Raw genomic sequence first — 13059 nt, 5'->3', positions numbered from 1 at the left:
TCCGTGTGCCAGTGCAGAGTAACACTGTGCTCTTCGGAATGGCATTTCGTTACACCGTAAACGACCGAGGAAAGTGTAGCACTAAATACATACAGGCATCCCTCGGTGCACAATCAACCAGTTCCTGTTAACAGGGCGGATATCAACATTTTCAATACGGAAACCCTATTTTATTTATCCATTATTTCAAGGGCCGGGGGGGGGGCGAGTGGGGTACACACTTGGGCCTGAACACGGCTGAGTAGAGTGGGGGGGGAAACGAAGCTGAACCACATGCGCCCACCTCACCTGGGGGGGGGGGGGGGGGGTCAATGGACTCGATGTCTGAGTTCAGATGAACACGGAGTGTGTGCAGCGCTCACTACTGTCCAGGTCCAGGACACACAGCCAGCCAGGTACTACAGGTACGTGCTGCCATCTGCCTGCAGGCTGCAGTGCAGACAGACGTGAGTGCACGAACCGCGGCACTGGCACTGCTGTCCAACTTGGAGAGGCATTCATTCAATTGTGGACGCGTCCTTAGTCGCGCACTATCTATAGGCTGTTCCGTTCGTTACCAAATAAACATGCTCGACTGACCCACAGCGCAGTCCCACCAAACACGCAAAAAACGGCTGAGTAAACACACCTGTCGAGCGCTTCCTTTCGCGCCTCCTCCTCCTCTATCCTTCTTCCGCTCGTCCACTTCCGCTGAGCGCAGACAATTCTCGCGATTCTTGCGCCTTCTGCTCAAACCTACTGTCAGGTGGGCGCCTGCGCCTGCGCCTGCCCCCGCCCCTCCGCTTCCGCTCCACTTGTGATTGGTGCGGATGCGCAGCCACATTAGTGGTTCCTAATTCTCATTGGCTCGTTAATTAGTACAAGAGCGGCGTCGCAGTGCGACGGCGGGATTGTTTGTGTTGTTGTCCGGTCACTAAGTCTCTGTATCACCGTTGGTAACTATATCCGGAAACAAAACAGTCGACTGCTAAATCAAGTATTATGCGATCGAAAACCGAAATAGAACAATATGCCAAGACATTTGAACAAGTAAAGAACACAAAGCAATGCAACTGTCCAGCTCTGCATGGAAATTAAACGCAATTGTGTTGTAAAGTGTGAAAAGCCTTCTTTCCACTAACTATGCAGTTAAGTTACAAACTGCATGCATTTTTATGTACAATGAATGTTATTTATACATGCAACATGGCGGCTGAGTGTAATAGCCTCCGATGGACTGGCGCGCCCAGTTCCTCCGAGATAGGCCCCGGAGCGTCGGGACCCTGACTGGGACGAAGGGAGCGAGCGTTACACGTTACTGTACTCGCGTAACCACGTACACTTTGTTCCTTTTGCTGTTGCTTATTCTTCTATTCATGCACGATCCTGTACGTGAACCTGTTTTTCTCGGAACTCTACCGACTCCTCCGACTTTTAAAAGGTTTCTCCGTTTCAACGTGTGCTTCAGGTCTTCGGTCACGAAAGCAGGACGAAGAGACGGAAAATGCAAAAGAAGACGGTTTTATTGTGAAGTAAAAGTACATATGAGGAAAAGGATGACGGCGAGCCACACAATTATTTATATGCGTAAAAAGCCAAGTGAAAGTAAAGCACGTCTTCACAAGCCTGCTGAAACACAAACGAAGGCACTAAGTGGTCACGAAGAAACCCGAGCGCGCAACCCTACCGGCGTGTGCAGCTGCTCTCGTCACTCGCCGGGAGGTGCTACTCGCTACTCATTCATTTCATTCCCGTACAATAGGGATCCAAAAAGGGGTAAACGCACTCGAGGCCTCTTAGTAGCAGCAGAACGAAAAGCCTAAATTAGAAGTACGTTTTCACTCCGCATTGAAAACTGTTCTATCTTGGTTCCAGTCCCACTACATATAGTAACGTGAATAAAATTCCGTATATTTGCTGCATATATACTGTACAGTAGTTCTAATAGTGAAGTGCTTTGAGTCTTTGAGCAGCATCTTCAGCTATCGTTTCATTTTACAGGACTAAAGTACATTATTGGCAGTTATTCAAATGAAGTTTCCATATTAGACTTTAGCTACAGGCATACTTTACCTGTGTCACCAAGAGTACTAAACACCGTGTACTTTTTAGTAGTCATCCAGTTACACTAATTGTGTTAATATGAAACTTGAAATGAAGGGACTGCTTAAATGTGTACATGCAAGTCTAATGCAGAACAAGAACCCTGTCCAATAAATAAATGTATTTATTCAAAGTTCTCGCTCACAATTTTCCTCCCACTGCTTGTGCTGAGCAATCTGTTCAGTGTTTTAAATTGTTTTCGGTGATAAAGACCACGAGACACCTGCAGCTGGCCCCCGCAGGCTTGGAGACTAGACTGGAACGAAGCAGATTGTGTGAGGCCTTCTGCACACAGACTGCGACTGGAGCTTCGGATCGACACGTTTTCCGTCACGTGTGTCACTCCCGATTCTCAAAAAGCAAACAAAAGTAAAGAAACCCATATCTACTGGTCCACACTCCCCAGGCTGCCCCCTCTGAGGCTGCAGAGGCTCTACCTGCCCTTGGGCACCATACCATTCTTGCTGCACCTCTGACTGGTCAGCTTGCTGATGACACAGTTATTGGCCAGTACAGACAGCCTAGAGTTGAGAGCGCCTTTCCTCTTCTCCCACTGCGGATGCTCTCCATCCCCTTCGTCGTTCTCCCCAGGTTCACTCTCCTCATCGCTGCGTTCATCCCGCTCCACCTGCACAGCGGTATTCACGGAACAGCAATTACTTCCAGGCAGCGCATTCCCAATCTGCCATGTAGCCCAAGACCTGGTAACGTGGGGTGGGGTGGCTCACCTTGCCTGAGTAGAGGAACTTGTAGACCATGCGTAGGATGAGCCACGCCCAGAAGATGTGCAGCGCTTGTAGCACCAGGAGGAGGCCATTGAAGAAGTAATAGCCAAAGAAGGGTTTAAAGACCTCCATGGAAAGAATCAGGGTTGTGTGGATCACTCTGGAAGTCAAGATGAGGATGTAGTCAGACCGAAAGACCCAGTCTGAAGTCTTGAGAGCAAGTCTCTCTTCCCCTTAGCTACAGCGTCCCTTGGTCCTCAAACACCATAACTGCACATTACCCAATATGCAAACAGATTTAGCAAAGCCCATATAGTTCACTTCCTATACCTCTTCCCTGAAATAATGACTCTGCCCAACTACTTGTCCAGGCCAAGGTGACATCCTGTCTGGGTACCGCAACTCTCTCCCGTGGCCTTCCTGCTACTGTCATCAAACCTCTACAGCCGAAACAGAATACCGCGGTACAAGTTGCGTTTGATTTGCCAAAGCGTTCCCACGTATCTCCTCTTTTCATTTCTCTGCACTGGCTTCCTATAGCTGCCCGAATCAAATTCAAGACCCTGGTTATTGCCTACAAATGCATCAATAGAACTGCTCCCAACTATTTACAGGTCTTGATCAACCGCTACACCCCAACCAGACCCCTATGCTTGTCTACTTCTGCTCATTTGGTGGTCCCGCACACGAAAAGTAAAGCGCGGTGGTTCTAGGTTCTGCCTCCGTTGTGGTGGAATGACCTTTCCCTGTCACTCAGAACTGCAGAAACTCTATCTAGATTCAAGAAGGGTCTGAAAACTCTCCTTTTCCGGACTCACTTCGCCCAAGATCTCTCCAGCTCATGTATGTTGTAAATGTTCATATACTGTGACTTTAACATCATACCCAGATAAGCCTTTACACAGCCGCTAGTCCTGTATTATATGTAAATGTTTGTGTACCTTTTTTTAAAAAAAAAAAAAAAAAAATATATATATATATATATATATATATATATATATATATATATATATCTGTAGGAAGGTTATCAGGATTCGTCTATTCTGAGTTTTATGAATCTACTTGAGCGATGAACATCGGTGCATCAAGTGGAAAGAAACAAACTAAGTTTACTTAAGAATCACACGTCTGCATCCAAGTCTCTCTTTCTCCTAATGTAATGAACACATTGTATTTTCTCTGAGATGTACGTCACTTTGGAGAAAAGCATCTGATAAATGAATCCATGTAAATGTAATGGGAATAATCAGCTAGTTGTGTAACAGCAAGACAAAGAATAATTCAGTCTTACTTGCTGGGGAACACCACCAGACGTGTCACCAGGAAGGCAACTGCGAAAAGCACAAACAAGCCATCACAAGTCTTCCTCCAGCCTGCGTAGTTGAACATCTTGGCGGACTGTGGAGAGAACGTGAACACAGAGTGAAGGTCTGTCTTCGGGGTGGGGGACAAGACACAAGACAGAAAACCTGTCTATCGGTCAGTCATTCCCTCATCACACGAAATTGCAACCGGGCATCACAAGAGCTCCACCTGGGCCTTCTCCAAAGAGAAAAATTGAAGCTTTTCTGTTGTACAGTAGTGGAAATATGACATTTAACATTATAAACGAACATGCCTAAGGCCAAAAGTCAAGAAGGATTAATCATTCAACTGTTGTCCAAAAATTACATATGTATTTTATCTGAAAAGCCAGAGGTGCATTTTATTTACAGAAGTGCCATAAAATTGACAATGGATGATAGCATGAATAAGGTTGGATCGTATAACCTAAGCATTGACAGTGAGCATCTGTCACGTAGAGCTGCTCCAAGCCCCTAAGGAGGGGATCTACAGTGAATGGTAGCCTTGGAGGACCCCTGACCCACTCTCACCTCTAACAGGAAGTCCGAGGAGTCGTGCACCAGCATCACTAGTGTGCCAACACGCACATAATTGGAGCAGTAGGAGAAACCAAGCAGGACAATGGCAGCTACATGGTGAATGATCTGTTCCCTAAAGTCCTGGAGTCAATACAGGGAACAAAGATGAATAAAAGTGTCAAAAAAAGCAAACACAATGGCATTGTTTCCATTTCCTTACTGGCATTAATTTTTTTAAATATATTTTGCTGTCATATTTCTTTCAAGAGCACCATATAGAAAACTGTAATTAGGCTTGCTACTGAGTGCTGGTGCAGAAACACTATGAAGGACACGCCAAGAGTCAGATGTCACTGGAAACTGCAGGACACACTCCAGTGTTCTTTCCTAGGGATACCTAGGGAAGCCCACACACTCCCCAGTGAACATTCAACACCCCAGGGACTGGGCTGCAGAGCAAGCGATGTTAGCACTCATGAACACTTGGCCAAAAGCTCCAGAGTACATCATAAAGTGGCAGGTCTGGGAACAGGGCCTCACCTTACGCTTGACATCCACAGACACACAGAGCAGCAGTGACCAGTAGAAGCCAAGCTCCAGCACGTAGTACCAGTAGTGAGCCGGCTCCACCTCCTGCAGTAAACCAGAGACGGGAGCCTGAGCCTCCCAAGACCCACAGAGCGGACGCAGAGCCAAAAACACCAGGCCCATAGCCATCGTTTCTGTGGGCCTACATGCAAAACTAAAAAAAAAAAAAAGTCCGATGATATCGAAGACTCAGAAAAAGCACTGCAAGGCAACAACAGAATCAAAAAACGGCTGATTTCACCGGTCAACTTGCTCGACAATCCGGAATTATGACTCATCTGACAGCGGGGCTCTAAGAAATGGTTGTGCTTTCGCCAGTTTTAATACGACAGTTTAGTAAAAAGACCATCTGAGCAATAGCTAAGGAATAATACCCAAGTAACTTACTAAACACCCTTATTAAGGCGTGATTCGTAGCATGTGAATAACCACAGTCCATACACACAAGCAGATGTCCACCCACTTTGTCCACCAAGATGTTTCTGAGGGGCGAAAAGGCCGGACAAGTAACGTGATGAATTAACACCTAAAATTAAATTTGTCAGGCAAAGGCTTATCGTCGAGGCATACGAAGGGTTGGCTGAACAGGGGCTTATTGTCAATTTCGGTGTCTTAAGAGGACATTTTTTGAGATTCCCACAGAAATGTCAAACAAAGCACTGACCACCTGCACCGCTACATAACCATCTGCAACCACAGAATGTACACAATACATCGTGTGGCTGTTGGGGATCAAAGATTAGCCCATTTCCTCCCATTGTGTGGCAGGGGGTAGGGATGTACCCACTTGCAGAGGATACCCCTTCCAGCACTCGCTCAGGTCCCAGAACCAGGGGCTCTGTGGGGCAAGAAGATGGGTGGTCATACAACTGTGTTTACACTGCCTTACACACACCATGGAATAACACAAGGGCAGGATGTCAACATGCTGGTCTGCTCCATCCTTAGCGGGCACTGCTACGGGCATTTCAGTGTAAGTGGGATCAGCTTTTTCCCTTTGGTTTTATTGTTTAAAAAAAAAAAAAAAAAAAACTGTAAGGTACTAGTAAACTTATTAAACAACGGATCCAACATCCACAAAGTCCTCTGTGTTAGATTTGTTACCCAGTGATGCTACTGACACGAATCAGTGAAGCCAGTCCAGCTGAGAACGCCACCAGGTAAAAGGCAAACCGCCAGCTGCAAAACAAGAGCTGTCCTTACTGCAGGAAAGGAGGAAACTACATGGAAGCCCCATGTATGAACATGAGGGACTCTTACTGTGACAGACACAGTAAATGAGCATCCCTTTGCAATCCAAATGAGGCGAGTAAAAGATTATCACTTGCAAGCAGGCAGCCAACACACAACACTCACCAGGCCTCGCAGAACTTTTTGGTGTTGCTCGGTCTGTCCAGGTTTCTCCGGCGATGGAACCACATCTCCACTTGCTTGTATGGGAGGTCGCATTGCTTGGCCAGACTGAGGACTTCTGTCTGATGTCAGAGAGAGAAAAACAGGAGACCGCAGTCACGGAGGGGTCCTGCTTACATCCGTCGAACCCTGCTCTTTCCAGCAAGCGTGACTGACGTGATGAGCACCCGTCAGCACAATGGCACGTCGGGGCACCTTCAGCTGCTCATCACTACGGAAATTACTCCAACGAGCCTTCCCTGGAACAACTCCGATACAACGAGTACTTGGAGGGCAGGATGGAGGTGCCGGATCAGGCGGCGTGGAGCCCTCTGTCTACCCCCGATCGAATCCCTCCCGACTGCATCACCGCCTTTCCTTTGAAAAGCCCCATCTCTAGTTTCCAGGTGCTCTTCTGTGACAGCTAACTGCTTGTGGGTGTTACCAGGCAGCAGGCAACAGTGACGCGTCAAGTGCGCTGAGGATTGTGGGATGAGGAACGAAGAGAGTGGAACACACCGAGCTACATGTCTGAAAAATGAGCAGCAGCTTCATTCACCGCCCCCCTTTCCTGGCTCCTCCCCATTTCCACGAGCGCCACAGCCAAGGAGAGTGAGCGCTTCATGAAAAAGTGCGGCTTGCAAATCGGGCAATGGTTTGGATGGATTGATGGAATAACACAAGGGCAGGATGCCAGCCTCACCCGGCCCCACCGCACAGGAAGAGACGGACGTTCCATTTCACAACACTTGGCCAAGAACAGACAGCGAGAAGAGCAACGAAAATTGCCCAGAGTTGAGTGAGAAGCCCTCTAGAAAGACTAATGTACATACGCATGCCCTCATGTTGCGGGTTACAGGTGACGACGTCACCGCCTACGGAGTCTGCGAGCAACAGGCAATTCACTCCTGTACACTGGGAGAAGGCCACCTAAACGTAACGCAGTTATACATACGGTGGGCTCTGTAAAGGACAATCACGGAAAATTCACACATGCTGAGCAGTTAGTTAAGGGGAAGTAACGAAAACGTTAACGTGTGAAAGAAAGTTCCTACCTAAAACCTTGATAGAAGGAAATCTAGACTGGTTTCAGGACATGAGCATTCTTACAATGTCATTCTTAGAATGCTCACGTCCAAATACCGATGTGATCATGACGCATTTGAACGCAGAAAGACACCACTGACAGAAAGCACATGTCCAGATCTAATCTGACCAGGAGATTCGAGTGCACGTAGAGGGGGTTTCTACCCATAAATCATGCCATGAGGGTTCTAGACAGTTGGCACACGCGACATATTAACGGCTTCTGGCACGAAATCCACGAAAGACAACAGGTGACGTGTCTCTCAAAGACAGCCACGACTGACACCCCGCTCGATGCTGTTCTATAGGATCGATGCGGTGGGCTCACCTGGGAAGGCTGATGGGTGCGGTCAGTATAGAAGGTCTCTAGCGCAGGAACAGCAGCGGGTGGAACACGAACCCGGTCCCTAACGCCGAGCCACCTGCCAAGGGGAAGCGCCACCAACCTGCGGAGCAGAGGAACAGGTGAGGGTGCAGGCAATGGAACTGGGAAACAAGGGCAAACTGCGCGCAGCACACACTTTGCTCTTTAAATGTATACTTAGTTAAGTAGCACGGCAGTGACCCATCTCCACTCGTTTTCACCACCGTATACTTCTCCGGAGCGATTCAGGTTAGGTCCCGTGATCCGGGTAACAGAAAGGTTCCTCTCTGGGAGCTTGCGCCAGCAGCCTTTTCATTATAAGCTCCATAACCATTCTGCTACCAGCTTCTTACACATCAGTGGGGGATTTGAGCTGGAAGGTTCCAGTTTCCAAAGCCACCCCACATAAGGGAGGTAAACAATGGCACGAGGACCTGCGGTGACACAGCTGCTATGCGAGAGCGCGTGTGTGCCTCCTGTTGTTGTTCTACGCGTTTGTGTGCCTGTAACTTTATCACGGCGCTAATGAGGCTGGAGACAGGAGCGACCGGGGCGACGGGGAGCGGGACGCTTCGGCGACTTTGCGGCTCTGCGCCGGCCTCTCCGGTTTCCACTGGAAACAGCTGCTTCAGCGGTAAAGAGAGCTTTCCCCGCTGCCTGGCGGCGCGCTTTGTACAGCCCACTGCACTTACGTGCCCTACACGTGCCTGCATGTGCACTTTTGCACGCGCATGCACACACACGCACGCACACAGGCTTTCCTAACACCCAGAGTTCCTAACTAACAACGGTGGGGTTACTCAGAAATGGAAACATTTGCACCGAGGTCACACAGAGCGTCACCGTGACATTGAACGCTCACCTCTCGAAGAAGTGGCGAAGACAGATGTAGCCCAGCGCCAGGGGCAGGGTGAGGAGAAGGTCGCGAGGCCGAGGGTGGCGAACAGACTCTCCGGCTTGCATGTCCTGCCAGGTGATGCCAGGTGGCAGCCAGTACTCCTGCCTCCATAACCACTGATCCAAGAGCTCCATCCTGCACCGGGCGAAGCACAGCGGCGACAGTGAAGGCGTCTCGTCGGCGGGTCACATGACAAAGGGTTCGATGGCGAACGTGAATAACAGCTAGAGCATCCATAATTGAATATCCCGCACGCACAAAGGTGAGGGGTCGCCGAGTAGCCGCGTACGGAAGGAGGGCGTCAACGGCCGGGCCCCGCCGCGTTTCCCACTACCTGGAGCGCGGCCTTTGAGACTGCTTTCGGACGCGGCACCGACGGCGTCGGCCGGCCGGAAGGGAAGGTGCGAGTCCATGTGCTGCTGGGCGGCGGGGGTGGGGGTGGGGGTGGGGGCGGGGGTCCCCAAGCTCTGATTTCGCAGAGCACAGCGGTACGTGAAGGTGTGTGAGAGACGGCAGAGGACGTTATTTATGAACATTACTGTGTGCGAGGGCACACTTTGTCGGGGGATAAAGAGGAACACGCACGCACGCACGCACGCACGCACGCACGCACGCACAGAAGGAAACGTGCTTGCGGCCGACACTGCAGATTTCAATATTTAAATAAATATCCACATGAACGCAGAGAGAACAGCTTGTGCGCTTCTATGCACTCTATTCCTCTAGACTACTGTACTACTATATTACTGGAGCTGCCAGCCACGTGCCACTCAACTGCGTACCACACTTTACTCCTCCAGCACCACAGTACAGTACAGTGTACACCGCTGAGCGCTGCTGTCGCAGGTTCGAATCCCCTCCAGCTGCAGCCGCCGGACCCTGAGCGTGAGCGGCTTTAGTTCGGAGAAAAGAATGAATAAATTATGAGTAATAAATCATCATGTCCACGATTTCTGTGCCGCTTTTCTCCAAAACGACGAACGGAGTTATTTATACACAGCGGCGGCTCATTTCACTGGAGTAATCATGTGGTAAAGTACCTCGCTCTAGGGTCCTCCTAGTACAAAGAAGGAGTGACGAACGAATCTGTTCGGACAGGACGGGACGGGACGGGACATTTCGAGCGACGAAACGCGGCGAAAAGCGACGAACCTGCTGCCGAAGATCCGCTGAGGTAGAAGCGGCCGCCGCGAGCCCGTCGCGCGCTCCCTGAGGCTCCGCTCGCGCTGCTCCCCGCGCGCTCTGCGCTTCGGCTCCGCCCGACACGCGGCGACGCCCACCCGTCCCCCTTCCCCCCCCGGTTGCCCTGGCGACGCTCGGAGACCCGGAGCGCGCGACGTGCAGCTGCTGTTAACGAGAGAAGCGAGTTTCAAGTGGCGATCAGTTCCATAGTGTGTGTGTGTGTGTGTGTGAGTGCGCGCGCGCTCATACGAGCAGTGAAACACTGAGCCTGGTGTGACGGTGTGTGACTGTGATACACTGCGAGCCGCGCGCATGCCGTGACCTCCGTGATTGAGGACATGATGATGATGAGCAGATGACCGACTGACCGAAGGACTGAATTACTTCTACTTTGATGACTTATTGCGCAGCCGCCTTGGTCCAAGGCCACTTGCAGGGTTCGGGTTAGGGTTCGGGTTAAGGTTAGGGTTAGTACTTGTATAACTGACCGAGCAACTGACCGAGCGACCGACCGAAGCCGAAGGAGCGCGGTATCGGAGCGCAGGCTGACACTGACAGAGGGAGCAGGGAATTTTTTACCTGTCGGCTTTATGATGATTGATGTGCTTCTCCTTTTCGGTAAAACTCATGTGCAGGAAGGAGCTGTTTAGTGCAACCAACAAAGACACTTCCTCGAGTTGCCATGGTTACCAAACAGCACAGAGTTACCGCAGCGACGAGAGGGCAACGCACAGCGGCGTCACCCAACACCCTGAACACGGGCGCCGCAGCCCCGCCGCCCCGCCGCCGAGGAGGGAGCGCGCCTGGAGCGTCACGTGTGCGCGCCGGGTCCCGGAGCGACCTTATCGCAGGCAGCGTCTCCGACTGTTTCAGTCCACTGACAGCGGCCTGAGATATTATCGTAATAGTTCAGGTTTTACATGATTTGACTGCAGTTAAAGTCACGGGACCCCGTTGACCCCGTGTTCACATCTCCGCGACGTTTGCATGTGGACTCGGCTCATCATAATTCATATTATGGCGATCGTGTCCTTCGACAAAGACGCCGGTGAGAAGCGAAGAGCGGCCCTACGCACGCACGCACCTGTGACACCTGTGAGCGCGTGGGAAAGCGGTGCGTCTGGGCCACGAGCTCCACCGCTCACACGCTCCCCTGTTTACGGCGCGTCGCGTCACGTCGCGTCCCGACGGGTGGAGGGGGGTGACATGTCGAGGCCCGACTTGCCCTCGCTGCTGTCGCGGGGCCCTTCCTGTCTCTCCGGTTTTGTTTCTTTGGCCTAAATAAGGACCGAGCAGGAAGCTGAAGCCGGAGCCAATATTAACACGTACACATGTCCATACAGACATTTACCGTGGTATTCATTTCCTCGCAGGGACACTGCCTCACATTGACATTAATTTATTTCGCAGATGCTTTTCCCCAAGACCACCAAGACCACTTACGGTGATTTATATATTTTTACTGCATCGGTTCAGAGCTCAAGTACCTCGATCGGTGGACTACAGCAGGACGTGGGATTTGAACCTTGGTCCTTCCGGTGTGAGGTGGCACCTCTAACACCTACAGCACCTGCTGCGCCTGTTAAAAAAAAAGTGTCCTAAAATGACGTACCGAGTTTGAACCTGAACCGGTGCCTTTGAATGACAACACGGGACCAGAAAATAAGGGATAGGCCCCAAAAACCAACCGGCGCACAGGAACCGTAACAGTTTCGCTGCGTACGGGAGGCTCCGCTTGCGCGTCCAAGTCATTCCGGACAGAAGAGGGAGGATCATGCTGTTAGACGCTTGATGGGAACGGTCGTGTCCGGGGGCAGACTGGGTGGCGCCGCTGAAATGACGTGACGCACGCAGTATATCGTTGGTTCGCGGGTCACACCACGCAGAGGCAGGGTTGTCACTTCCAGTCGCTCACACTCGCACGTCCCCGGGGGCGGCGTCCTCCGCACAAACTGCATGGCTGGGAACCGGGAGCTGGAGGACAGGCGGTTGAGCAACCGTGCAAGCGGACGTGTCTCGGCAGGTGAAAGGAGTCGCACCCGCAGCAGCGGCAGCAGCGGCAGCAGGGCTGAAAAAACGCATTTCTTTGACCACATTCCATTCCCGCGTCATTGTCACACCGCCGTGGAGCCGCACGTCAGCACCGGGGTCGTGAACTGAGGCCTGGTACAGGACATACTGTCTCATGTTGGACAACAGCTCCAGATCCTCATCACGGTGATTGTTGCTATTGTTACTGCTATTATTATTATGACGTACATCTTCACAGCTGGCAATATTGCAGGATGTCGAATCACTGGGGTCTGGTGCAGCTTCATGGACCGCGGAACAACGAGCTCGTGTGTCCTGGAACACGAGCAGCTGAGTGTCTCCCTCGTTAGAGGGATGCGAGCGAATCGAAAGTCGACTTCGTCCTGTTTGGGGAAAACGGTCCGACAAGATTCACCTGGAGCTCGGGCCGCCGCGTCTCCGGTTGCCCTGGAAACCAGCTGCAATCGCCTTAGAAGAGCCGTCAATAAGCCCGCGGGGAGGGACAGGAAGTGGAAGAGAAGTGCGATTTATTGATCAAATTCCACTTACTTCACAGCAGTAACAACAACAACGGTGAAAACAGTGTACCAACAAACGGCAACACGCAGACAGCACACACCAGCGGAGGATACACGGTAATGGATGTCCAAAGGTACATTTACATGTATTTATTTATGAGACACTTTTGTCCAAAGTGACTTCCACTGAACTCTATGTAGTGTTATGAGCCCACACACCTTATTCACCGCAATGACTTACACTGCTGGATACACTACTTACACTGGCTCACTCATCCATACATCAGCAGAATACACACCCACTCTGTCACTCACACACTATGGGTGAACC

The 13059-nt window shown here is 50.8% G+C and overlaps 1 protein-coding gene across 5 annotated transcripts; it reads right to left on the bottom strand.

The window, feature by feature from the left end:
* Positions 1-1716: 1716 nt before the first annotated feature.
* Positions 1717-11721, bottom strand: LOC108921609 (ceramide synthase 2-like). 5 transcript variants are annotated; one of them, XM_029249288.1, is made up of 12 exons: positions 11667-11721; positions 11264-11456; positions 8962-9132; positions 8064-8181; positions 6614-6732; positions 6379-6436; positions 6045-6095; positions 5210-5302; positions 4682-4810; positions 4099-4205; positions 2811-2967; positions 1717-2710 (listed from the first exon to the last, which is right to left on the bottom strand). In XM_029249288.1, exons 3-12 carry the CDS (start codon positions 9129-9131, stop codon positions 2516-2518), a joined length of 1197 nt encoding a protein of 398 aa, XP_029105121.1. In that variant the 5' UTR covers position 9132; positions 11264-11456; positions 11667-11721; the 3' UTR covers positions 1717-2515. The 5 variants fall into 5 exon arrangements, with proteins under 5 accessions (XP_029105121.1, XP_018586650.2, XP_018586651.1 ...); XM_018731134.2 differs by lacking the exon at positions 11667-11721 and having other exon boundaries at positions 11264-11639; XM_018731135.2 differs by lacking the exons at positions 11264-11456; positions 11667-11721 and adding an exon at positions 10759-11227.
* Between the last annotated feature and the right edge of the window lie 1338 nt (positions 11722-13059).

The sequence above is a fragment of the Scleropages formosus genome, chromosome 25, assembly GCF_900964775.1.
Source record: "Scleropages formosus chromosome 25, fSclFor1.1, whole genome shotgun sequence".
Lineage (NCBI taxonomy): Eukaryota > Metazoa > Chordata > Actinopteri > Osteoglossiformes > Osteoglossidae > Scleropages > Scleropages formosus.
The sequence above is the reverse complement of the archived record's forward strand: the minus strand, read 5'-3'. Positions and strand labels throughout refer to the sequence as shown.

Bases quoted from the DNA above. Each gene is read 5' to 3' on its own strand.
- LOC108921609 (XM_018731134.2), bottom strand. From the start codon at position 11,526: ATGTCTGTATGGACATGTGTACGTGTTAATATTGGCTCCGGCTTCAGC. The intron at 4,206-4,681 runs GTGAGAGTGGGT...TTCTCTCCACAG, and splicing joins CCTCGGACTTCCTGTTAGAG to TCCGCCAAGATGTTCAACTA. The intron at 2,711-2,810 runs GTGAGCCACCCC...ACCGCTGTGCAG, and splicing joins AGTTCCTCTACTCAGGCAAG to GTGGAGCGGGATGAACGCAG.